This window comes from Sminthopsis crassicaudata, chromosome 5 (assembly GCF_048593235.1).
Source record: "Sminthopsis crassicaudata isolate SCR6 chromosome 5, ASM4859323v1, whole genome shotgun sequence".
Classification (NCBI taxonomy): Eukaryota; Metazoa; Chordata; class Mammalia; order Dasyuromorphia; family Dasyuridae; genus Sminthopsis; species Sminthopsis crassicaudata.
The window spans coordinates 19,325,903-19,351,624 of NC_133621.1; the positions used below are offsets into that span (position 1 = coordinate 19,325,903).

The following is a 25,722-nucleotide window of genomic DNA, read 5'->3' on the forward strand; positions in this document are numbered from 1 at the left end:
ATAGGGGTGATGTGACCTGTCTGGGGTCACACGGAAGAATCTGAGGCTGGATTTGAACTTGAAAGATGAGTCTTCTGTTTTCAGGCTCTGCACTTCATTAAGCCACTTAGTAATAAGATTTTTAAAAAGGACATTGTAGCAAGAATACCACCTTGGTGACAAGCAGAAATCTGTATTATTGAGACCAGTGTCTTAATAGAGATAGGACATGTATGAGAAAAAGAGAGGGAGGAAGAGAGACAGAGCATATTTATTAAACACTATGTGTGCCAAGCACTGTGCTAAGCAATGGTGCCTTATGTAGATAGGACAGCCCCTGCCTTCAGGAAACGAACATATTCTAATTGGGGAAAACAGCCCATCTTCATGTGAAGATGACTAGAAAATGGTAAAGTGAAAGTCTACTTATTAAAGCTAGGAAACCCAGAGAGGAATCTAAGGTTCCAAAAGCTAAGAAGATGAGACTGATGGCCAGAGAAAATGTTAAATGGTGAGGAGACAGCTAACAGGTCATCATCTTTGTATTTCCATTCCCAGCACCTACCATAGTAGGCACTTCATAAATATTTGTTGACTGATTTTTGTGTTCTTGAAAGCAATCAAGAATAATGTTCTTATCTAAATTCAGTCTTTCATCCTATCTCCCCTTATCCATCTTTCCTACCCTACAAGACTCATCATTCTTATATCATTTTTCTATTTCCTACTGAGTAAAATTTATTTTTCTTTTGTGATTCAAAGCTCCCTTTTATTCACTATCAAATTTACCAATCTTCATCAGTAACTCTTCCAGCTTCAGCCAAATCATAGTTCTCTATATCTCATGGGTGTTTTTTTTGTTTTGTTTTGTTTTGTTTTCATGCCTTTTTTCTCAGTATTAGATGTATTCTAAGCATAGTGTTCTGCACTTTCATGTTTTCTAAATTAGTGAATAAATGAGAATCTAGAGTTACATGGATTACTGCGACTAAGTGCTTAAAGAATCATTTGGGCATTATTCCTAACACAAGCTATTATCAAAGTTTAGATCTGTTTTGTTTGAAAAGTAAGTATTTTTTCCCAGTTTAAGATCAATGAATGGCTGTGTCCTCAGTGGCTGATGACCTAGATGGTCAAGTCCTTTCCTCCCTCCAGGTTCCTAGAGATTTAATCAGCCACACTCTGCTACAACAATTAGTTCACCTTTAGCTTAGGAGCTGTGCAATAACCCCTCAAGTCTATGCCCCTGCAAATCCCAAGGCCTTCCCTGCAGTTTTATGGATTTTAAAATTAAAGGAAAAGTTAGCAAAAATCACCATCATTCATTCAGAGCCTTGCAAATAAGGAACATTCCTAACATTTAGACAGGCATTTTGCTTTAATTTAAGTAGATGTCATGTTTAGCTCTCCCCCAGCCTCTTTAAGATTGAGGCAAAATTCATGTTACCAAGGAAAGGAGCATTCAAAGTATGTTCCAATGTCTGCTAATGGACAAGAATCAAGAAGGGATGCTGGCAAAAGAGCAGACCTTTTCTTGAATTTTTCCTCAGTACAAGAAGGGATGAGTAAAACTGGTTTCAGTTTGAATCTTCTGCTCAGAGTTGTCTGTAGTGTGGGCCAGGATCCTCCTTGAACAGTCTCTTCTTCCCTCCATTCCTAATTTTTATGCCTCCTATTTCCTTTCACCCCAGTGCCACTAGTTCCTTCTAGCTAGCTAGTAAGTCCTATACAGGGTAGTGGGGGATGACCCCCCCACACACACCTTGCTGGTCTAGCCACCCAACTACCACCCTACTCCCACTCCACCACACCCCTCATAGAATTCTAGGGTATGATTCAATTCCTTCTGAGCTCAAAGATCATTTATAGACTGGAAATTATTGGTAAATATTTAACCTCTGGCTGAGAGGAAATGTAGTTAGGATCTACTTTTAAGTTTAAACTTCCTCAACATTTTCTTCCATTAGTTTCCTTAAAAAAAAAAAAAAGATATATATATATATATTAATAGCTTTTTATATTTTGCAAATACATGCAAAGATAATTTTCAACATTCACCCTTGCAAAATGTTGTGTTCAACATTTTTTCTCCCTCCTTCCCTCTCCTTTCTCCCCTAGACAGCAATATAGGTTAACATGTACAATTCTAAACATTTCCACATTTATCATGCAGCACAAGAAAAATAAGATCAAAAGGAGGGAAAATGAGAAAGAAAAAAGCAAGCAACAACAACAAATTAAAATACTAAGTTGTGATCCACATTCACTCCCTACAATCCTCTCTCTGGGTACAGATGGCTCTTTTCTCCATCACAACCATTGGAACTGGCTTGAATTACCCCATTGTTGAAAAAAAAAAACAAAAAAAAAAACAAACCAAGTCCATTGCAGTTGATCATCACATAATCTTGTTGCTGTGTACAATGTTCTCTTGATTCTACTCACTTCACTCAACATAAAACAATAATATGCCATTACGTTCACATATCAGGACTCTACATCAGTGGCTTTTGAGAGATTTTGCCTGATTTCCCAGTTGCTAGTTAGTAGGTGAGCCCCACTCCATCCCATGACTTTATTTTGCATGTGCTGTATATTACCTAGTCTCTCCTGTAAAATATAAACTCCCCAAAGTCAAGAACTGTATTTTTGACTTTGAATTCCCCCTAAAAAGAATTAGCAGGGGTGGGAAATTAATGGTGGGCTAACTCCAAAAGGGGTTAAAGAGTTAGCAAGGGTAGATTATTTTTAGAGGTGAAATATAACATCGGAGGTTGACATAAGTTGGCTTTCTGATTGGATACAATAACTGTAGAGTTATGATGGTTTTGTCAATGCAAAGAATTCAGCTAAGAATTCTAACACTGATTCCCACCTGGGGTGGGACTGTAATAAAAGTTCATACTGTTCCATATATGGTCCTAGCTACAGAATATATGCATTGCTCCCCTGAATCTCAAAATCAACTCCAGTATTTTCTCCTGGAGGCAGACTCCCTCCCCCTTCCACTTGGGGAATCTGTATCAGCCATGAATGCTCGTTACAATCCGTGCATTGGGTATGTTACACTCAGCCAGTCTCCCTGTTACAGTCAGATTTCGTTTCTTCACTTATATTCATGCAGTCTGCTCAAAGAATTCTAAACTTGGCCTATTCAAGAACTCTGCGAGGTAGAAAGCACAAGATGAGGCTGAGAAGGATCAGTTGCATGGGTAGAAAGAGAAACCAGTAGGGAGCAATCATGGAAGCCAACAGATGCTGAGGAGGATGAAGACTGAGAAAACCACATGATATTGACAATAGATAAGAGAAAACTGGTGTCCTTGGAGACAGGATGGGAACAAGATGGGAAGAGGATAGACTGTGCTTTCTAGATGTGTTAATGGAAGAGGAAAAGTCACAATGGCTTGGGAGAATGGCAGAGTTGAATGAAATTAAGGGAGATGGAGTTGGACACAACGCTGTTACAAGGAGGCGGCAAAGAAGGAAGGAGTGGAGGTGAGCTTCTGAAGAGATCAAGTCCAGCAGAGGGTTTGTCTTTGGGAAGGAGAAATGTCTCTCTTTCCTCAGAGACTGGAGTGAACGAATGAAGGAGAGTTCAAAGAGCTTCATTAGATCTTTGCAAACTCCCAAGGACCGAGGTCTGCGTTTTGGCAGTTCTTGTACCCCCAGGGTCTAGATGCGGCTCTTCCCGGAGAGTAGCCACTTAATAAGTGTCTGTTGGATGGAATTGAATCGCATTGAGAGAATGGAGGAGAAAGGGGAGGGATACGTCCCGTCTCAGATTGTCCTTCCATCCGTAAAATGGGACCTTTGAGCTACTTTTTCTCCAACGTTCCTTCCAGCCTTCGACAAGGATGGGGTTAGGGGAGAGCAGAAGATGGGCAGAAGTGGCTGACCCTGCAGGATTTACATCAGACTGCTTCCTATAGTGCACTCTGGGATGCCTCCCACTGGGACAGTCCAGGACATCCCAGGACCCTCAAAGGCTGGGGACGGGGAGGACGAGGTTAAGGCGTGGGATCTTCGGGCAAAGGGCAGGGCTTATGACCCCTAGGTGCGGTGAGACTTTGGGGGCGGGGCCTCTGGGATACTGCGTGGGATCGGTTATGGAAGGGGCGGAGTTTCTAGGCAGTGATGGTCAGGTGACCTGAAAAGAGAAGCTATGGGAGGAGCTCGGTGGGAGGGAAGCGGGCCGGGGGCGGAGGCTCCGGACTGGGCAGAGCAGCGGTTGAGAGAAGGGGGAGGGGTGTGGCGCCTCTGAATTAGATGGGACCAAGGGGGCGGGACCTCCAGACTGAAAAGTGGTAGTTAAGAACCACCGAGGGGGCGTGGCTTTACCGAAGGACGGGGAAAATGGGCGGACCCTGGGGCGGTTCTTCAGAATGACGTCATGAGCAAACGGGGTTCCGAACTTAAGAAGAGAGGTAGAGGAAACTCAAGAGGCGGAGCTTCCAGATTTGGGGGGGGCCACGCTCTAGGACAGAGAGAGGGGTGGGGCCAAGCGTGGGTGGGGCTTCCTGGACTGGGAGCAGGGCCCATTCCTCCGCTCCGGACGTGACGTGCGGCGGGAGCCGGGTGGGAGTGTGGAGCCGCAGCTCTCCGGACTCTTCCAGTCTTCGTCTGCCGAGAGACTCCCGCTTCAGTTCCGGCTCCGGCTCGGGGCTCCTCGCCCGCCTCCTCGCCGCTCCGCCCCGTCCCCTCCGCCGGCCATGGACAACGGGCAGGTGTACAGCTCCACCACGGAGAACGTCCCTTCCACGAGCGGCCCCGGGCGCGGTTCCCGCCGCTTCCCCCTCACCCGGCCCGACCCGATCCGGGCCTCCCTCAAACTGGCCGAGCTGGTGAGGCAGTCTCCCCGGGAAACCTAGGAGGCAGGGGCTCCCCTTCCCCCTCCGGGCCGCGCCCCAAAGGGAAGTTTCGGGGGTTAGAATCACAGAGTGGGTTTAGACCGGGAGCGAGTCCTCTAGGGCGACCCCCACATTTGAGGAGGAGGCAGCCCCGGAGGACCGTAGTGACCCCGAGGGGTCCGAAGCCAAGAGTCAGAGTCGGAGCAGCCCGGCCCGGGGAGGGGGGTCGGCCGCCTTCCCAAGGGCAGTTCCCCAGGCTTGTTTTCGAGGACCCGGGCTAGTCTCGCCCCGCTCCCGGCCCCGGCGGGTTTTGGATGCTGAGCATTCATTCCTGTGGGAGGGCACCCACGCTCGACTGGGCAGTCCGGTTGGGCACGTTCAGGACTGGGGGCCATCCTCCGCCGTTAAGCCGGCTCCCCTGGCCCCAAACCCCTCTTCTAGCCGAGGTGCTTTCTGGGGTCTTCGTTGCAAATATTGGCGTGCCCCGACCCAGACTGTAGATCTTGCAGATCTGAATCTGTATCTTCGTAGTGATAATTGACACTTGATAGAAAGCTCTCCCTTACCTTTCACCACCTCTGTCAGTTTCTGAGTTTCCCAAACCACCTGTGAAGCCGCCTCCATTTATCAATTCCCCATTTAGGGAGGAAATCGAGGCTCCGAGTCAGGCATCTGCCCTTGGTAGCACAGCTACTTTGTCCCTCATTTGGAATTGGGAAGATCCCAGTTCAAATTCCACTTCAGAGAGCCCAGAATTAACGCAGGGACTGGAAATATAAAGACAAAGTGTATATATATTCTCGAGATTCTCAATTCTCAGTCTCAGCCTGTGTCCAGATGTGTTCCTCTGGGGAAGGGTCAGGGATGAGGGGTGGATAGATCTGGGAAGGCCTTTTGGGAGCCCAGGCCTATGAATGGGGGAAGGGCAGTTTGTTTAGAGGGAATGGATAAGAAGAAATTGCTTTGAACTAATTCTGGGTAGGTAGACTGGAGCCAGATGGTTAATAGCTTAAAATGCCCCAAAGTTGGAATTTTATCTTAAACGAACAGGAAGCTATTAGAAATGCTGGAGCTGGAGCAAGGATTGAGGAAGCTAAGAGACCTATTAATTGTCTTATTTGCAGTTGGGGTGGGGCTCAGTAGATGAGGGGGGCTGGAAAATTTTCTAGACGTAAAACTGCTTTGACTTTCTTGCCTTATACCCTTTTAACAATTGCCCTTCCCCCTTTCTGATCTCTTCAGAAGTGCAAACTGAGCTCATTTTTATGAGGATCCCTTCATCTTCTTTAAAAATTGAACACAATCTGGAGTTTTTGATAGTCATTTTTTGGCCCTGTTTTGTTTTGAAACCATCTACATGGCTTTTTCATTCTTTAAGAAAAAATTGGTTCAGAAGGGGGCTAGGCTGGAATTTTCCAGGTGCTCTTTTAAGCAAGAAACATGGTTGCTTTGGATGCTGGCATGATCTCATTTGTTTCACTTTCACTTTTCCCACGTAATTTTTGTGCTCAGTTTAGCTTTGACCTTGGTGTTCTTTATAACATTGTATCGTTTGCTTAGTCCTGTGTATATTGTCAGAGATCTACAAAAGTCTCAGTTGTGTAACATTGAAAGATCTGTACAAGTGCAGAGCTCAGGAGAAAGCAGGGCTTCTAGCTTGGATTAGGACAGGCAAAGTTCAAGTTCATTTGGAATTTAAATCAGAGCAAAGGCTCTGACTTTTCATCTTGACATTTTGAAAAATTGATATCCTGGATATCTGTTGACTTAATTTACCAAATATTCTTTCTCTACTCAGTGAGCCCTCTCTTATAACAAAGAGCTTTAGAAGAAGGAAAAAAAAAACACACTAGTCTAGCAAAAATTTACCCACAAGTTGCCTCTGTCTGATCCTATCAGAATAACCTTTATAATATAGTCTACAACCACCCCAAAGTTCTGTACCTCTGCAAAGAGAAAGCCCCTGCATATTTTTAGGGGACTTTCTCCTAAGCTTGAGCTCACCAGCTTTAAGTCTAGGGTCCTCCTTTGTAGGGCAGAGAGATGGTGTTGATGTCAAAGTCAGAAAGCGCCAAGTTCAAATCCACCCTTAGACACTTAAAAATGATGACCTTAACTTTTGTCTGGCCCATTTATAAAATGGGGATAATAATAACCCCTCCATCACAGGATGGGGTAGATCAAATGAGATATTTGTAAAGTTTTCTGCAAATTTTAAAGAACTATATAAATTTTAGCTATTTTTATTACCATCAGTTTCATTACAGATGGCTGAAGGTTTGAAAGCAAGTTAGGGTAAGAGAAGAGTTTGGAGTATGTGGTGATTGTAAAGCTGGCTAGAAAGTGGCAGTGTGTGTGGCCAGATTTGTGGCCTTCTTCTCTGACTCTTGCATGAGCTCAAGATAATTCAGTACACTCGTCAACAGACTCTACATTGTGATTTTGGTACCTACCAGTTGAGTGTTCTAGTGTTTGCACAGTGCCGTCATTGTGGTCACTGTCCAGTTAAAGCGCTTGCGTTAGGGTTCCCCAGTGATATCACTTTATTAACTGAAAAGCAATGCTGCTGTTCTTTAAGGCCAAGAAACAAGTAAATTTATTCTTTTTTTAACCACAGCTTAATATTAAGTAGCTGCTGTCTTACTGCCACCATTTCAGCTGGAGAATGCTCAGGCTGATGTGAAGTGCTGTGTCAGTGAGACTCCCTACATTAGTAATCGGGGCAAATGATTTTTGAGGAGCTGGTTAGCATGATCCTGGGCTTTTGGGTATGGAGGCCATATTATGTCGTACTGCTCTTCTTGCTGACAATTCCCATTTTTCTTTTACATCACAGAATCATAGAAATATAAGAGCTAAAAGAGGCTCGTCAGCCTTCCTTTCCCTCCTGCATTCCCCTTGTCCTTTGTTCATGAAGCTCTTTTGTCCTTTGCTCAGTCCCTGTAACTGCCTCTGGTCCTCTTCTCTCTCCTCACTTAATTTGTATTCAGTCACCTCTATGCTATTACTGTGATTGATCCACCCTTCAGTCTACTGCTCTGGTCAGTTTTCCAAAGCTTGGGCTCTGATTGTCCTTGCTGTACTCAGTCTTTAGACCTTCCAGATACAAGCTCCAGATCCTGGCATTCAATGCTCACTAGAGTCTGGTTGCAAACTGCTTCCCTAAAGTTTTCTAGGCTCCAGCAAACTGGACTGTTGACTTCTTGCACCACCTTATTGGCATGACTTCATTTACTTCTGTGCAGATGACACCCTCATCTTGGACTGGATAGTCCGTGACATATCACACATAGGAGGGCAAAAGCAGGACCTTCCTGTGTCTGTCAAGACCCCTCAACAACAGGGCTCTGATTAGGCTTCCCCTCCCCCCCACTCATTGAGGTCCGGGGACCTCTGTTAGCCCCAGGAGCAAATATAGAATCCTTTTAAAGCTCTTCTGAACTTGACTCCTCCTTGCCTTTCACAAATCCTAGAAGCCAGCTTTTTGGGCCTATTTTTTATTCTTCAAAACCCAGCCCTGGCTTTCTGATTTGTGCCGCCAGGCTGAGATCGCTCTGTAGCCTTCTTGGTACCTCTTCCTTTTCCTTGTTTTCTTCAAGACTTGCCTTGCATCTCCCTTCGAGCCGCCCCCCCCCCACCTTGTTTGGGGATCATCTGCCATCTATTCCAGACATATCTCCCTTTCTTCACCTTCCCAATGCTCAGCACAGAGCTCCAGGTAACAGGAAACAAGGTCTTTCCCTTGTGCTTAGGGAAGGCTCCCGGGCCCATCTGTTAAGACTTTGCTTTGAGGCCCAGTTTCTTTTCTGTCTTTTCTTCTCTCCACCATTGGAACTTGGCCTAGCCTCTCCTGTGCCTTGGATCTAGGCCACTTGGGCTCCGGCCTGTTCCGCCATTGGACAAGCAGAGGTTGTGTCATATCTAGCATTAGTCTCTGGTAACTGTAGGCCTGCAATAAAACTTTTGTTGACTCTCTTTAAAGAGTTAAAACACTGGTCCGGGAAGTATCATGTGAGAAGGAGCTCTGGCTTTTAGTTAGTTTGGGTTTTCCTGCTTCTGTAGCTGACTCTTTGAGACCCTGTGAGCCATAGCATGTCAGTGTTTTCCATGGGGTTTTCTGGGCAAAGATACGAGAGTGCACTGTCATTTCCTTCTCCAGTGAATTAAGGCAGAGGTTAAATGAACTGGCCCAAGGTCATACAGCTAATAAGTGGCTGAGGTCAGATTTGAATTCATGTCTTCCTGATGCCAGTAGGAGCTTTAATTAGATTGGGGAACTTTGGGCAAAGTCTCTTTGCCTTTCTTGACCTCAGTTCCCTCATTTGTAAAATGGAGACGAAAGAAGAATTTCTGAGATTTCTTTAAAAAACACACTTATCCAGTTAACTCATTCCTAGAATTTTAGAACTAGGACCTTACAAATAAAATAATAAGATGAGAACTTACAGTTTTAAATATTATATCATTTGATGCTCATGTCAGCCAACCCGGCTCATCATCCTGATCCTTAGTCCACTGTCCTGTCCCCAGGATTTATTCAGTGATTTGGTACATATGTTACCCTCTTTTAAAATATCTCTAAAGGGGCAGCCAGGTGGTGCAGTGGATAGAGCACCAGCCCTGAATTCAGGAGGACCCCAGTTCAAATCTGGTCTTAGACACTTAACACTTCCTAGCTGTGTGACCCTGGGCAAGTCACTTAACCCCAGCCTCAGGGGGGGAAAATATATTTCCAAGTATCAGTCAAATTGATGAGGAATTTCAACTTTGTTTTTATGTCTCATATTCCCATTCCTTTCCCCGGGAAACCATCCTTTGTACTAACATTTTTAAAAAGTAGGAAAGCAGTTGAGCCAAGCCAACCAGGTCCTAATCTAGGTGTGTGCATTCTAAGCACTATTCCCAGCTCCTTATTTCCCTCCCTCTGCAGTGAAGGGGGCAGGGGTGTTGATCTTTTCAATCCTTCTCTACCTTCTTGGGGCCTTCTCTGGAGCTTGGCTGTGGGTGTGTGATGGAGTCCTGCTTCCTTAAATCTGGAGGGGAGGAGGGCTTGAAGATTGGGCATTTTCTCTCATTTCATGGTATTTCCAGGAAATTACGGAAGTTTTGGAGATGCCAGATAATTTTTCTGGCATCTAGTAAATACTAGCTTCTGGTGCTTTGAGCAGAAGGCTGGCCAGGCCGTATTTATGGCGGTTCTCTTGAAGGTTAGCCGTGACCTCCTTTCCTGGTAAGCGCAGTGGCCTTTCCTCTAAACAAGTCCTTTTTGATCTCTTCCAACTTCTCTTTTTTTCTTGTTGGTACTTTTTGTCCCTCCCCCGCTCCCAGACAAGAAACCTTTATAAAGAGGAAGCAAAAGAAAGCCTTTGCGAAACCAAGGAGCGTACGTGAAGTGTAAGGCCCGTCATGTGATGGTCTCTTCTCCCTCCAGAAAGAAGGTGTAGGGGGGTGTCTCCTCTGCCTCCTTTGGAGCTTGGGCCTCCCCTCAGCTTTCAGTTATTTTGTTTTCATTTATATCAGAAAGTCATTGTATATAATTCTTTTTTGGTTCATACCAGTTCGTGTAAGTCTTTCCTAAGTTCTCGGTATTCTTGCAGCCTCATATTACACGACATTGTATACATCACATTTTGGTTAGCTGTTTTCTTACTCTCTGGACACTGACTTTGTTTCCAGCTCTTGGCAGGCTCTCCCCTGCCTTTACAGTTGTGCTTTAAATATATTGACATAGACATGACCTAGCTGGGAGAACCTCTGGGCCAAAGGGTATGATTATTTTGCATCAGGTTTCTGTGGCGTCTGAAGCTATTGACAACTCAGCCTTCTTGGAATCCCCGCATTTTTAATTCTAGAAGCTTTTCTCTCTGACTTTTCCTTCTTGACCCTTAGCTTTCCTTTCCTGAATTAACTGGGGGTTTCTCTCAAGGCTTTTTTGTTCTTTAGGTGATTCCTTCATGCCCCATCCACATCCTCACCTTCTATTATTGCCTCTGATGACTTCCTGTGGCCACTGATGCCAGACTCTGCAATCTTGCTCTCTTGCTGACCCAGCTTCCTTTTAGTCCTATATTTATAGTTCCTGCAGGCTATTTCTGCGTGGATTTCTTCTTTTTCCCACAAGTATTTATTTAGTACCTTTTTGTGCTGGAGGGCACTGCCACTTTAACTTCCACTGCCCAAACCAAATGTCTTCTTCCTTCCTGTTTTTATTTTCGCCTGCGAAACCTCCATTTGTAATCGCTTTCCAGGCAAGAAGGCTTGGAGGCATCTTGGATTCTGATGGTACATGGAACCTTTCCCCAAATCCTGTTACTTATTCTTTTCAAAATGGCTCAGGGTTTCCATGCTCCCTGCCACTTTGCCCACCAGCACTCAGTTCTGACCTTTCACACCTCATTTGGAAGTTACTGCTTTGACCAGCCCCAGTGCCTGAATATTCTTACTTGTCCCCTCCAGTCCACTTCCTGTTTGCCTTTGCATTCTCACCTGCCTGTTGTCAAGGCTCTTCACCAGCCTATTCAGCCTGTGCTGGGCACTCCCAGTATTTTCCTAAAATTTGTCTAGAACTCTACAGGAGTTGGAAAAGGTTTCAAAAGAAAGGACCTGGGTGGTGTAGTGGATAGAGCACCAGCCCTGAAGTCAGAGGATCTAAGTTCAAATCTGGCCTCAGTCCCTTAATACTTCCTGGCTGTGTGACCCTGGGCAAGTCACTTAACTCCAATTGCCTCAGGGAAAAAGAAAGAAAGAAAAAGAAATGGGTTGAGTATGAAAGAGCCTAAGCTTTTAACTCAGTTATGCTCTGGAACAGAGGAGTGACATGGATCTAATTTGAAAAAGAAAAGCTCAACCAAATTGAGGAAGAGGATTTTTCTCAGTAACATCCTCTGAAGGCCCATCAGCTAAGGGTTTGGGTCTGGGCAGAATGAGAGCTCTTATGAGGACACAGTCACAGATCTTTGACACACAAGCAGATCACAGAGCTAGTTATGGTAGATATAATGACGAGTGACAGCCCTTGATAGTCGAATGGGGACCAGGATGAGAGAGGCAGCTGAATTTTTACAGACTCCTCCTCCTTGAAGCCTTCTGTGATGCCTCTTGATAACTATTGTGTGGCTACTTTATTCCACGTAGTGGTCAGCCCTTTGCATGCCTTGGGTCTTAGCCAGTTTCTTCTGAGTTGATTTTGCCTGCGCAGCTAAGTTGTGAGTCTGTTACGGAAAGTGATCAGGAAACCTGTTCCAGCCAGCACAACACTAGGCACGTGGGAGTTTCTGATTATGAGGCTCTATATTACACTAGGCACTTAATAAATGCTTGTTTTCTTCATGATGTCCTTTCCACGCTGATCATGGGAGGAAGTAAGTTGGCCCTACACCAAGATGAGACTGCAACTCAAACATAGCTCTTGTTCCCCATTGCCAGCAGATGCAGGTTTCCTGAGAGAAACTGGAATAAGTTGGAGGTCTTCTCCCTTTTCCCTCCGTTTCCTCATCTCCAAAGTACAAATGGCTGTTTCTCCACCGACCCCATTTCAGCCAGATAGTAGGATTTAAATCCTCCCAGAATCCTCCCTTGGATGTGCTCTATCTGGTGCGGGCCGGACTTGGTTCTCCCCAGGATCTCAGGGGAAGACACAGCCCTGGCACTGTCGAGTCTGAGGCAGCAACAAACTCAGCTGAGAACTCACCTGCTTTGTCTTACTGGCCACCAGTGGATGGATCTCTTTAGCCGCTGGAATAAGAGAAAAGTTGTAAATTGCTTTTGTTGGGAGTAGCACTATTGATGAAATCAGTCTTCAGAGTAGGAATTAAATAGATGTTTGTTGAAACTGAATTGCCATCTGTAACAGTTTGTGGTTTCAAAAAGTGTTAACCAGTTTCAAACAGCTTGTGTGACGGATAGCTTTTGGAAGGAAACCCGTTGTAAACTGGAAAATTCTTAGATGCCCAAGCAAACTGTAGTTTCTTCCACCGAGTAGATAAGTTTTACTCGGAGAATTCTCTAGTTGGTCAGGTCTATATCCCACCTTCCCAAAGTAGATCTTTTCCCAAAAGTCTGCTTTTTTATATCCTGTTACCTTGAGGCTAAGCTGAAGCTGCCTAACATGGGCATTCTGCTGGCTTCTCTGGTTTTTCTCCCGGTGCCACTTTTCTGGGGCCTTCTACTGGAAGTCCTCACCAGCCCTGCCAGTCTCTGGCCCAAGTCTGCTGTAGGTTCCTTGTTAGAACCTTCCCTTACTTAGACTTGAAGTTGGTTGAGTTTGGATCTTTCCCTTCCACCTTTTTTTTAGATCATGTTCAGAACTCTCTTTCCTAATTCCCATTTATTTCCTTTCAAAAACATTTTAACTGCTTTCATTTAGCTCCTAATGGCCAGCTTCCCTTTTCTTGCAAACCCAGTATTTTCTGAGTACCCCCAGGTGATAAAGATTCTGAGTTGTAAAGGGGTATGTTGGAAGGAAGGATAAAGATGTGGAGCAGTCTGGGAACATTAGTGCGCAAGCCGAAAACCTTGTGGCCATGAGATGTTAGTTCTGTGGAGCTGGGAACAAATCCAAAGTGTCCCAGTTTACAGAATGGGAACGGCATTCCAAGTTCGCCATGTTGGGCATCAAGGGCATCTGGGTCTTTGGATCTTGCTGTGACTCTGGCTTCTTTCTTGTTGCTAGTTTCCCACTTGCTGCTTGGTGATCCCTATGCATTTGACCCTCAAATTTACATATCAATCAAGCATTTATTAAATTAAAATTTAAAAAATTAAAATTAAAAGTTCTCAAGATACTTAATTCTATTTGGGGGAGTGGGAGATAAGCTGTATACTAATATATTTATACCAGGTAATTTAGAGGGGAGCCACTAGTAACTAGAAGAGCAGAAAATGCTTGAATAAGTCCTTAATCCTGAACTTTAGTTCTATTACCAACTGCTTGTTGGACCCTATCTCAAACTCAATATGTCCAAAGCATTGATTCATCTATGTTTTTTTTTTCAGTTCCACATTTTGCTTCTTATTTTATTTTTTCAAAATTTTTTATTAAAAGCTTTTTATTTTCAAAACATGCATGGATAATTTTTCAACATTGGCTCTGGCAAATCCATATATTCCAAATTTCTTCTCCCCCACCTCCTCCTCTAGATGGCAAGTAATCCAATATATGTTAAACATGTTAAAATAGATGTTAAATCCAACATATATGTTTATTTATATTTATATATCTTGCTGTACAAGAAAAAAAGCTCAAAAAGGAAAAAAATGAGAAAGCAAAATGCAAACAACAAAAAGAGTGAAAAGGCTATGTTGTGATGAACACTCACTTTCCACAGTCCTCTCTCTTCTTTCTTTTTTATGTTGAAGGGGCTAATATACTTCCATCCATCCAAGTTCAAATTTCAGAATACTTCTTGACCCTCTACATCCTTTTCTAGTACTCAGCTCTCTTAAATTGTGGGTTATGAGCCTTGTTACTGAATGTACGGGTCATGAAATTATGATTTGTTTTCAGTAAATGTTTGATGTGTACAGCTAGTTTATATATCTATATGCCTGGGTGAAAAGGGATTATGAGTGGAAAAAGTTTGAGCTCATCAATTACCCAGAGTTCTTGCAGTATGGTAGCCCAATGGCTCAAGTGCCAAAGACTCTTGGCTTGAAGATACTTATGATCTTGAGTTGTTACTCTCTGGGTTCCATTCGCTTCACTCTGTAATGTAATTCTGTAATAATGATTCATACTACCCTGAGTTCTCTGAAATTATGTTTTGTCATTTTTGGGTGGCTCATAATCTATTAGATTTATCTAACACACTTTGTTAGCCATTCTTCAATTGATGGGTTAGATTCTAGTACCATTCTCTTCTTTTCCCCCCTTGTAATCCCGCTCTTTTGAGGTCACGAAATTTGTTTTGCTTGGGACTATTTCCTCCTGAGTATTTTTCCCCCTCTTACTCTTTCCCTATCCCTGCTTCAGTGTATCCCTCCACCAACCTATGTGTACATGAATGTGTTCATTCCTGCTTTTTTTTCTGTTTCAGATAAGAGGCTCCTTTGCACATTTTCTCCCCCTCCACCCCAACCTCTTTCTCTCCCTCCCCCCCCATACCTCTGACTCCAGTTAGGAGAAACAGCATGTTTCGCTCCCTTGTTTCTTTCAATCCTCCAGTGTTCCTTTTCTCCCTCTCTTCTCTTGCCCCTTTCTTAAGTCCTCACAACAGAACCAGTTCATTCCCATGTCTTTTGGTTTTCTTATTTAATTTTATGCCCTTTACCGGAGCTCTTTACTTCACCCACCTTAAAATGTTAGAACTCTCCTCATACCCTTGGAATTGCTCTCATGACTTTATCTTTCTAGGCTTTTCTTGGCTCTTATATTTATATTCTCGACTTGCTGCTCATCTGAAATCCTTGAAAGACCATTCAAATTCATTTGCTCCCCTGTGGGAGAAGTTGTAGCTTGTGCCTTGTTTTTTGCAATGTTGAATCCCCCACCCTGTGTCTCATTTGGAGTAGAAGCTACCTTGTTTTACGTCATCTAACACATGGTTTCTTAGGTGCTCAAGCTGTTTCGGGGTGATTTCAGTATTTTTTCCTTTGGCTTGAAAGCCCTGGATTTGGTTCTGATGTTCTTGAGCCTGCCTTTTGAGGTTGCTTTTTGGGGTAATCAAGAATCTTTCCCTCTTCACTTGTCCCTTGGCACTTTTCATATATCATTTCTGGAAGTCTAGTGACCAGACTTCCCCCCCCCCCCCAATCATGGTTTTCAGGTAGTCCAGTGATTAAATTTTCTCTCCCAAGCTGTTTTCCTAGTCACTAAACTGACTGACCTGTACTGGGTCCTGCCATATTCCTTCTCCAGCCTCTGGGACCTCTCTGCTGGCCATGATTTCTCCTTTCTACCTCATAGCATCTCTCATCCCCTTCAGGACAAGTTTTGTTGCTTTTTCTAAGCCTCCCCGATTGTTAGTGGTCCCCACTTATCCATACATCTGACACAATCTTCTGGACCCTCCCAAGAGTAGCCGTATGAGTAAGAACAGAGTTTTCTATTTCATTTTTTGGTTTGGGTTTTGCGGTCCCTATGGTTGACACTGAAATGTTTGATCTACATTTGAACAGGAACACAGACAGCATTTTTCTTTTGAACTATGTCATTCATAATGAGTGTGATGTAAGACAGAAGGGTTTTCTCTGATAAAGACCCAGTGACTGAGCAGGAAGGGGAAAAGTAAGGTTCATCTTTCACTAAAACAGTAACGATCATAGTAGAAGTGTTCTTTCATTTTACAGTGAAATAGAGAAGAGAAACTACTAGCCACTGATGAAGGAATCCGGAGTGCCGGATACTGAGTGTCTTAGCGTGTCAGAGCCACTCACTGGAGAGTGAGGAAGCACACTGACAGAACTGCAGCTGGGACTGATGGGGAAGCAGGAAGAGGGTTGGTGGGGGAGTGGGTGGATGCTCTCTGAGGAACCCAGGGTGTGGCCCAGACACTGGGCCTTCTGTGGAGCAGGCTGGGGGACTCAGGGACATTATGGGGAAGTGGGAGAAAATGGAAAGAAGCCTCCATAAACATTTAAAAAGAGGGATAATGCCCTCCAGAGCACCCCAAATGGCTTTTTGTTTTCTGGGGTTTTCACTACCTCCTGTGCTGTGGTTTTGTGCCACCATATTATGCCCATTAAATGGGAGAAGTTGGGTAGCGTGAGCCTCTGTGTCCCCACTCTGGGGCAGTGTGCCTGCCACATGGTAGCCACTCGATCAGTGCTTGCTCACTCACCTTGCCAGCCCCCTTAGAACCACGGGCTTTGGGGTCCCCCCCCCCAATAATGCATTCTTTTGTTTTGTCTGGGCTTGTCCATTACAACTTACTAGTAGGAGCGGTGGAAGTCTTTGAGAAGGCAGTTGCCCCCTTTCAGGTAGTGAGCAGATGCGGCCTGTGCTGGCCTTAGTGACAGCCCTGGCTCTCAGGCCGGAATTTACTGACGCTCTCTTGTCTTGTGAGACCCTGGTCAGTCTGTCTGTTGGGGTAACTGAGGGCGCTGCGCCCTTTGGGCCTCTGAGCCCTGGTTTTCTCTGTGATTCTGGTCTTTTCACTGTCAGTGTTTCACGATTGCAGGTCTTTTCTCTGCTGGCCTTTATCTGTGAAGAGGTGGTGTCCCTGTGCACACAGTGCGGAGGCCTGTACTTCTTCGAGTTCATCAGCTGCAGTGCCTTCCTCCTGAGCCTGCTGGTGGTGATCGTCTACAGCACCAAGTTGTACGAGAAAGTGGACAAAGACAAAGTGAAGAAGTTGGTGAGAGCTCCTGCTAAGTCCCCTGATGGGCGGGTCTTGAGTGGCTGATTAATAATGAGCTTTTAGCGTTGAGCCGGGCAGTTTGAGAGTTTTTTCTAAACATTTATTCCCTCTGCCACGTGGAATGCTAGAAGAACATAGGCTGTGAGGGCAATGTAGGGTTTAAAATGAGGGGGAAAGACTATGTAAGACAAGTGTATTAATATTTTGATATTTGCATGTGTTAAATTCAGAAGAAAATTAGAATTGTTGCCTTCAGTACTTTTATAGGGGCTTGTGAGTCCTGTGGCATTCTGGCTCTCTTCTATATATGGCTGCCATTCTAAGGACAGTTCCTAAAAAAGTTCTTGAATGTGTCATTCTAAAATTTCACCTCTGTGAGAGCTCAACCAATTGGGATGTTTTAAATTGTCAAAATAATATGGTTTTCAGGATTTTGATCCTTTGGGATCTTATGCCCTTCTTGAGGGCAGGGGCTATGTATTTTTGAAAGGAGAAATGTTCAAAGCATCAGCCTAGAACAGGGGTTCTCAAACCATGGCCCACGGGCCAGATGTGGCCCGCTGAGGATGTTTATGCGGCCCACCGGGTTATGGCAAATGGGCTGAGGGCGGAGACAGAGTGTGAGCTTTTGTTTTTACTATAGTCTGGCCTCCCACAGTCTGAGGGACAGTGAACTGGCCCCCTATTTAAAAAGTTTGAGGACCACTGCTCTAGAACATGGTACTATTGTAGAAAAGATAAAGATTTCAGGAAGAAAACTTGGAGGTACTTCTGTTTTCTGTTTCTCTGCTAAGACATCCCAGCTCTCTCAGTATGTTTGAATGAGGAATTCTGCATCTTAGAAGATGCTGAATGTTACCGCCAGGGAGAAAAGCCGTGGCTGATGTATTAGAGACTCAGCTTTATTGGGGTTTTCGATGGAGGCCAAGCCTTTTTTTGTAGGCTGCAGCTGCATCCACATTAGTCGCAGAGCAGAGGTTCCAGCCTATTAAGGCTGTGTCCCCAAATTGGTTTCTTTGAAGGAAGATTGAACATTGAACAAGAAGATTGAATTTCCTCTTGCATAGATCAAATATTATGCCCTTAAGGAATTACTTTGAAAAGAGTAAAAAAAAAACATTATTTAAAAGAAAAGGTAGCTTTTCTTATATAATGAGATCGAGAAGTATAGTTAAAACATGTTCTAGCTGGGTAGGCAGATGATCTCTAGGATTTCCATTTTAGAGTATAAGAAAGGCAGCTGATTAAATTAGTTGCGTACTTCCCTACCTATTCTGACTTTAAATTAAAAGATTTATTTTAAATTTAAAATTAAAAAAACAAACTCAACACAATTAACAATTTCTTTCCAATAAGATAACAGAAATGAAGAGTAAGAGTTTAAGATAAAAATGAGAAGTAAGGAGCTTTTAAGTGAAAAGAAAAGCCTCTTTCCCTTCTAATTCATTAAATCGCATCATTAGGTTTGGTAGGAAAAGGAATCTTGTTACCCTCTCATTTCATAGAAAAGGCAACTGAAGACCACAAAATGAAATTGCTGCCCCAGATCAAGGTGGTTATAATTCTAATTGAGTTCAGGATTAGAACTCAAATCCTTGGACTTCAGTTCCAGTATATTATTTTTCAGCTATGCCCTGTCTTCCCTTCCATACACAATTACATATACATACTTAAAAGGTTTTTTTTCTTCCTTTCAAAGACATTTTATTGTAGAGAAGTGGCTAGAGTTGAACCAGCCCAACACATCCTTTTATTGTAGCAGGAAGGAATTAAGGGCTCATAAAAAACACCGAAAAGAATTATTTTTAAGTGACTCAAAAGGTGTATGGCCTATCAAGCTGTCTCATATGGCCCTGGAAATGTAAGCCTCCTGAGGCTTTGAAAGTTATTACATACTGGAGGTGTAGTAGAGTCATGGATTCCCATGTCATCTTTTTCAGTTCTGCTTCATTTCTAGAAATGCCTATGTGGTGGTGTTTATTAAATCTTGAATAAAACTAGTTCTTTAAAGGAGAAATCCCTGACCTTCCAAAGAAGGTTTAGCATAAAGCGCTGGGCCCTCCAGCGAGGTGATGGGCCCTCTTTTCCTGTAGCTCAACAGGGTTGAGCTGTTTCAGCTTCCAGGCATGAGCTAAATATCCAGTGAGAAGCCTGCTGAGAGCACCAGTCTCTGTAGAATGAATTCAACTTACAAGTCGAGTAAAGATATGGAAAGGCTGAAAATTGGATCATTCTCCCCAAGGGGAGAACATTTATTTGCGCGTGACTTTGTGGAGTTTGTTTTTTATTTTTTAAAAAACCAAACAAACTGAGCTTGACTTTTCTAAATGCTCATCTTGGTGTCTTTCCCTTTACTTATGGTTCCAGGACTTCATAATCTCTTTAGTAACTGGCGTGCTGTTTTTGATAGCATCAATAGCCTTTGCTTGCACCAGCGACCAGACTACAGCCGAAACTGTTGCAATTGTAAGTAGATGTGTTTTCTCCCGCACTTTCTTCTTCTAATGAATTTATTTACAATTTTTTTCTAACACGAATCCTCCAGGCAGCTCTTTAAACAGTCCAGCAAAAGGCTGAAAGAGCGGTGAGACTTTGCCGTTCTCTCCCACACTGTGTGCTCATCTGCCCTATAGAGTTTGGTTGAGCACTAGAGCAATGCGGATGACTTCTTGAGGGGCGTCCGTAAAGCCAAACTTAGGCAGTGTGTCAGTGGTCGAGCCATTTTGCTTTTGTCCCCCTGAACTTTTATCATCCCGTTGTTGCTGCCTGGCTCCCCCAAACCCTAAAGCTATCCTCCACTGCTTCCCCTTTACCTTCTCCGCCTCTATTCCACAGCACTGCTGGCAGGATCCTTGCCCACAATGGGCCTTCCCTCTTTGGTTTCCTACCATTTTCCTCCCCTCTTAGTGATTTTCTGCCCTATTACCCAGGGTCACATTTACATTCTCCCCTCTTCAAATTTGCAGATTCTCCTGCTTTCCTTAGCAGAAAACGCCGCCTTCTGGCTCACTTGACAAGAATGTTCTCAACTGCTCTTCTCTCTAACATTATAATTTATAGGTCTGGTTCCATCTTTTTCTCAGCATAGCAAATATTTTTTTGAATAATTGAAAGCTGTGGTAGTGCTTGACTGATGTAACTGGGTACAGAAGGGATATAGCAATGGGGACGAAAGAGGGGAATCATTTTATTTTATCTTATTTATAGAGACAGTTTTAAATAGAGTCATGGCAGAGAATCATTATTTGACTTTAATAACAAGGCCAGGTTGATAATCTTGAAAGTGCAGGTCATCTCTTCATTGACCACCATTGTTTGGCTACCTGGATCTTTTTCAGCACTGTACCTGAGGACTGTTTTCCTGTTTTCATCAAACCCTCTCTTTTGTGTCAAATTCTCCTTGATTTTTGTCCTCTCTGGATTTTTCTTATTACTTATAATATTGGATACAGAACTAAAATCAAATGGTTGATTTTCTCACTTAGAAAGTCGAAGAGAATTTCTTTATAGGGTTTTTATGGAAGAAATTTTCTTTATTTTTTATAGTGTGATTTTTTTTTATAGGGTTTTGCTCACATTTTCCCAAGAAAGCACATTTTGAGTTTTGTCATTTCTCTTGGAAAAAGTAGATTCTCTTATCTACTATCTCACAATTCTTTTTTTTTTTTTTCCTATCTCCCTCTCATCTAGTCAATAAATGAAAAATATAAGAACAGGGAAATCTGAATATGATGACCTTATGAACGACCAATTTGGGAGAATTGAATACCTCAAGAAATTGCCCCAGCAGCTCCAAATAGTGTCTGTATGTCACAGTCATTTTGGAGTGAGAATTCACTCTAAATTTAGGATTCTTCCCCCGTTGGGGGCCTGTGGATATGATCTAGGGGGGATAGTATTTATATCTTCATTTTTATTAACTTCTGACTGGAATTTAGCATTTTCTTCAAGTATTTAAAAATAGTCTTTTAAGATGGGCCCATTAACTTCACCCTGCTGCCAAAGAGGCTCGGGAGCCATAAAGGGTGAAGATTGGCTTAAAGGGAACATTCTTTCCGGCACTAGAAGATTAGAACCTGTTGGAGCCCAAACATCCTTCCTCAGGTCCTGTTTGCTGTTCAGCTCCATGTCCCGTCAGGAGCACTGCCCCTGTGCCCCTGCCAGTGGCTGAATGATTTTCAACGGGAATGAAAACCGTTTGGTATTTGATTTGCAGAAATAAAGACAAACTGATTAGCAGTTGTGGCCCTTTAGGCAGCTCACTAGGTAGAGTCCAGGAAAGCTGGTTTTTCCAGCTCTTTGGCCCCTGGGAGGTCTCTTAGCTTCTTACCCTTAAGTTCTTCAAATGGAAGAGGAGAATTGTAATGTTCTGATCATCTCTCAATTATAATCCTTCTCTGGGAGAAAAAGAATCCTTCTCTTAGCACTTAGTAAGAACCTAACAGAGAATATTAATGTTAACCGTCTTCCGTTACATGAGATATTTGTGAAGTATCATGTAAATGGTATTATTGTTCAATTGTCATTCTCAAAACCACCATTGATGGCCCGTGGATGGATTTGAATTGACTTTCTCTTTTTACTTTCTAGGTGTTTGGATTTTTGGCAAGCTTTATATTCATATTTGATTTTGTTTTAATGATGGTTGAAATATTGCGGAAGTCCCAGTCCAGGAAACCTGAAGTCCCTCAAACAACTCTTACTCAGCCACTAAATGCAAGTACTTAGAAGAAGGAAAAAGAAGGCAAGGACCAGAGGAGGAAGAAACTGAGGGGAAGTGCTTATAAAGTTTGGGGTTCCACTCTGTTTCCACCAGCTCTCTGTTTCCTCACTTCTGGGAGTTTAGGGGGAGAGGATGAGGAAACACTCTGTTAAGCCAGAGCTTCATCAAGGGTCTATCCATGTTGCCTTTTTTCCAACTACTGCTAAAGTGTGTGCCTTAATGAAATTTCTTTGTGCTGTTTTTTCTTTAAAACCCATTGTCCATCAAGTGCCGAATCTTTCTGTGACGCTGTGCCGGGGCCTTGGACTGTGCTGGCTTCCGGATAGCTTTGTGTGCTCATAAATGGTATGAAATGTTCATCTTACTGGCACCTGCTCTTGTTCAATTAATTTGCTGTTTTGGAATCTAGGGGGAGATTTAAAAAATGAAAATAATCTAAACGTGGAGTGACTTAATTTTATCTTATTGAATAATATCATTTAACCTTTAAAAAGGGAAAACGTGTTCAACTTTTCAGATACAGGAGTCTCACCTTTCTCATTGAATGTCATTATATCTGGGAGGATCGGAGCTCAGCCATGAATGTGAACAACCATTCTTCTCACTTATCCATCCTCACCAGGAGGGTCTTTGCCCAGGCCATTGTGCATGATTTTCTGAGGGAGGCTGAATTTGTACATCCGGCTTTAAGCAACAGGGATGGCCTCTAGTCCATAAATTAGTCTGGCTGTCTTAATGGCATAGCAAGTAGGAAACTAACTGGCAGATTGTTCGCTCCTCTGTTAGCTTGTGAGGTGAAAACCTGAACACAAGGCAGGAGGGGAAGGACCACTTGTCACCTTTACCACCTCCTCTCCAGCCAATATCTGGAAAGTTGATATCGTAACATTACATTTAGCCTTTTGGGGTTCAGAGATGGTCCTGGCTGCCTTTGTACCTTCTCTACCACAAAGGCAGAAAGAAGGCTGCCATGTGGCCATTGTTTTCTCCCTCTTCAGTGCCCACCTAGTGAAATAGTTTATATTGAGAGCTGCTAGAATGCAGGAGTTTTAGATGTTATCTTTCCAGGGAAATCCCAGCTAAGGAAATTCCCTCCGCAAAGCAGGTGCAGACCTGCTACTGGGCCTAGAGCTGCTGAGAGCATGAATTCGGTTTAGGTGGAGCCGCACGCCTCCCACTTGTGTATGTGTCAGAGGCCGGTTTTCTGGTACTATGATCTGGCTGCCACTTGGGGGACTAATACTGTTTCCATTAATGTTGATTCTAAGCCTTCAGAAGAGGGCTCCCACTGTACTTTAAGCTTTGATTAGAAGAAGTGCTATTTGTGTTTGTCTGGACGTGGTAGCCTATCTGGTGTCTAAAGGCAGGGTGGAAGTGGGGGAGAGAGAGGAAGGAAGGAGGAGAAGAGGAAGAGAAGGGGAGAGAGACAGAGAGAAGACTTCACATGGAGGGAGGGCTGCCAAGTGTATACTCATGTTGCAGTGATTTCCATCTAGTTGTGACCTTGCTCAGGGGCCAGGGCGATCTGGAATTGGCAGTTTTGGGCTTGTTTTCTCCCCAAGTGAGTCTGGGATAGCTTTCCTCACTGAGAACATGGATGTAAGATCCCCACTCTGCTGAGGTATTCTCTTCCTCCCTTAAATCACAGATTCACTCACTTTCACTGGAAGATTGTTCTGTGCTATGAGAGATCGAGAACGAGAGCGAGAGAGAGCGAAAGAGAGAGAGAGAGAGAAATGTGTCATTATGAAATGTCCCAGAATCTCCTTTGTTTCCTGTATAATAGTGCTTGTTGTGATGTCTTTCCATTAATATGTAAATCTTGAATATAAAAATAGATTTTTCATATTCCTGTAGATTAATTTGGCTTTTGTTATCAATGCTAGAACAAGTCTAAACTTGTACTGCTGGCGACTCAGCTCTTCACTCTTGCCTCCAGAGTTGGTATTGCTCTTTGAAGAAGGAACAGCAGGACATGGAGTGTTTTTGCCTGTTCATGCATGTGCCCCACCCAGTCATGTTGTCCATCCCTGGCATCCTGTCACACACTGACTGGGTTTTTCCTTGGCCCTTACTAAAGACCTTGGTCCCAGGGCTGCCTTCTCAGAAGCCTGCTTTGCCATCCCAGTTCTCACAGACGGCCCATTAGCATCAAAACCGTCCCGATCCTTATTTCTTCTATGTGAATTATGTTAGTTCTGTGTCATGACATGAGTCTTGGGTCCCATCAAGCTGTATGGTGTTTATCCATTAAGTGAAGAGCAGCATGAATCTCTCTTAAGGGAATTAATAACCGTGACCTATCAGACCAGTTTGGAAGCTCCCTTTTGGATGTGTGGGAATAGATGTGTGTGTGTGTGTGTGTGTGTGTGTGTGTGTGTGTGTGTGTGTGTAGTTTCAGGACCAAATTAGAAGCTTAAACCAAAACTTCCAAGTGTGCTTTAAATAGTACAGAGTGAGTGGACATAAATATATTGTCTCAGAGAAACCAAACTCTCTATGCTGATACTTAATTTCTTCTGAGGCAATTTATGTAACTGGATTTTGGACTCCACGTTCTGGGTCATGGTCTTAGCAAAACTCTTCTTTGCAAAATGCTTGGTTTTGAAACTTTACAATTCTTTTGGAAGATCTAGTTGTAGTTTGTTCAGTAACTTAATTTATAATCTCTTTTAGGAGGGTGTGGGGGAGCGGGGCTGTCAGGAAATCTAATGTCTGCACTTTGAAGCTCAAACCACTACTTCCCAGGTTGTCCATTTCCCAAGCCTTTAAGTGACTTTATGTACTTTGGGATGGCTGTGTTTGACCATTAGGTTTTGGGTCCATGATGAGGTTAAGCGTCCCTATGTCAACCTTGACTCTGTTTGGGAGATACATAAATGAAATCAACTTACTTTTGATCTTTACTGACTTGAGTGGTGAGATTTTTTCTTTTTAATTCACTAATTGGACCCTTCCTTGTAAATTTCTAACATTCAACATGGTACATCGCCACAGATTGAAGAAAGAGTTAATGGGGTAAAAACACACCAAAAATTCCCACTATTCCATCTGAAAATTCAAAACAGAATTAGAAATTTGGACATTAATGTCCTTTAATGAAAAATCTTTTAAAAGACTTCTTTACGTTGTTGAATTTTCAACTTTAGACATGTAGTTCCCTTTCCTTTTTGCTTTCTGTTTAATTTTTACTGGTTCTTTTTTAAATATGAAGGACTTACTAGTTAAATTATATGTTTGTACTTGGATATGTATATTTAATGTTATTTGTAGCTAGTCTTTTGTATAGATGTTAATTTTTAAACCTGTGGCCTTTTTTATCTGCCTGGTTTTTTGTGGTGCTTTTTACAAAATAAAAATTTTGTAGTTCTCTTTTTTGAATAAATTCATTTGACTAAAATTGTCCCGGACATTCAGTGCCTCCTTTTTTCATAGCAACCTAAGGTGTAAATGCAGGTTCATTCAGGGTGTCTGGTTGGAATCAGAGCACTGTGTGAACACCATGGGAGAATGCCGAGGGCCTCCTTTGCCCCTCTCCCAGCCCTCCATCGCCCTGGAAAGACATAAGACAAACGAGCAAGTTTAAGGAGTCACTTGGAAAAGCAGATAAATAATAGCATTTGAGTGAAGTTATCACATTCATGAGATAACGTTCCAGAAGTCCAGGCTCCCATCACATTGCTCAGAGCCAAATTCTGGGGGCTCAGGAGCGTCACTTGGGGAGCTCTCAAGTTCTCTGGGAGAAGGAAGAAGTGAGATTAAAGTGTCTTCCAGCTTTAATCTATGATCTGAAGCATCCGTATTTGGGTGGCTTTGGCACAGCAGCAAGCATTTGTCTCCATGCACTGTAAAATTCTTTCCTCCAGTTGCCAGG

The 25,722-nt window shown here is 43.2% G+C and overlaps 1 protein-coding gene across 1 annotated transcript; it reads left to right on the plus strand.

The window, feature by feature from the left end:
* The first annotated feature begins 4,413 nt into the window (after window positions 1–4,413).
* On the plus strand, window positions 4,414–25,248 carry CMTM6 (CKLF like MARVEL transmembrane domain containing 6). The gene is made up of 4 exons (XM_074267147.1): window positions 4,414–4,823; window positions 16,946–17,122; window positions 19,493–19,591; window positions 21,716–25,248. Exons 1-4 carry the CDS (start codon window positions 4,692–4,694, stop codon window positions 21,851–21,853), a joined length of 546 nt encoding a protein of 181 aa, XP_074123248.1. The 5' UTR covers window positions 4,414–4,691; the 3' UTR covers window positions 21,854–25,248.
* Window positions 25,249–25,722: the final 474 nt, after the last annotated feature.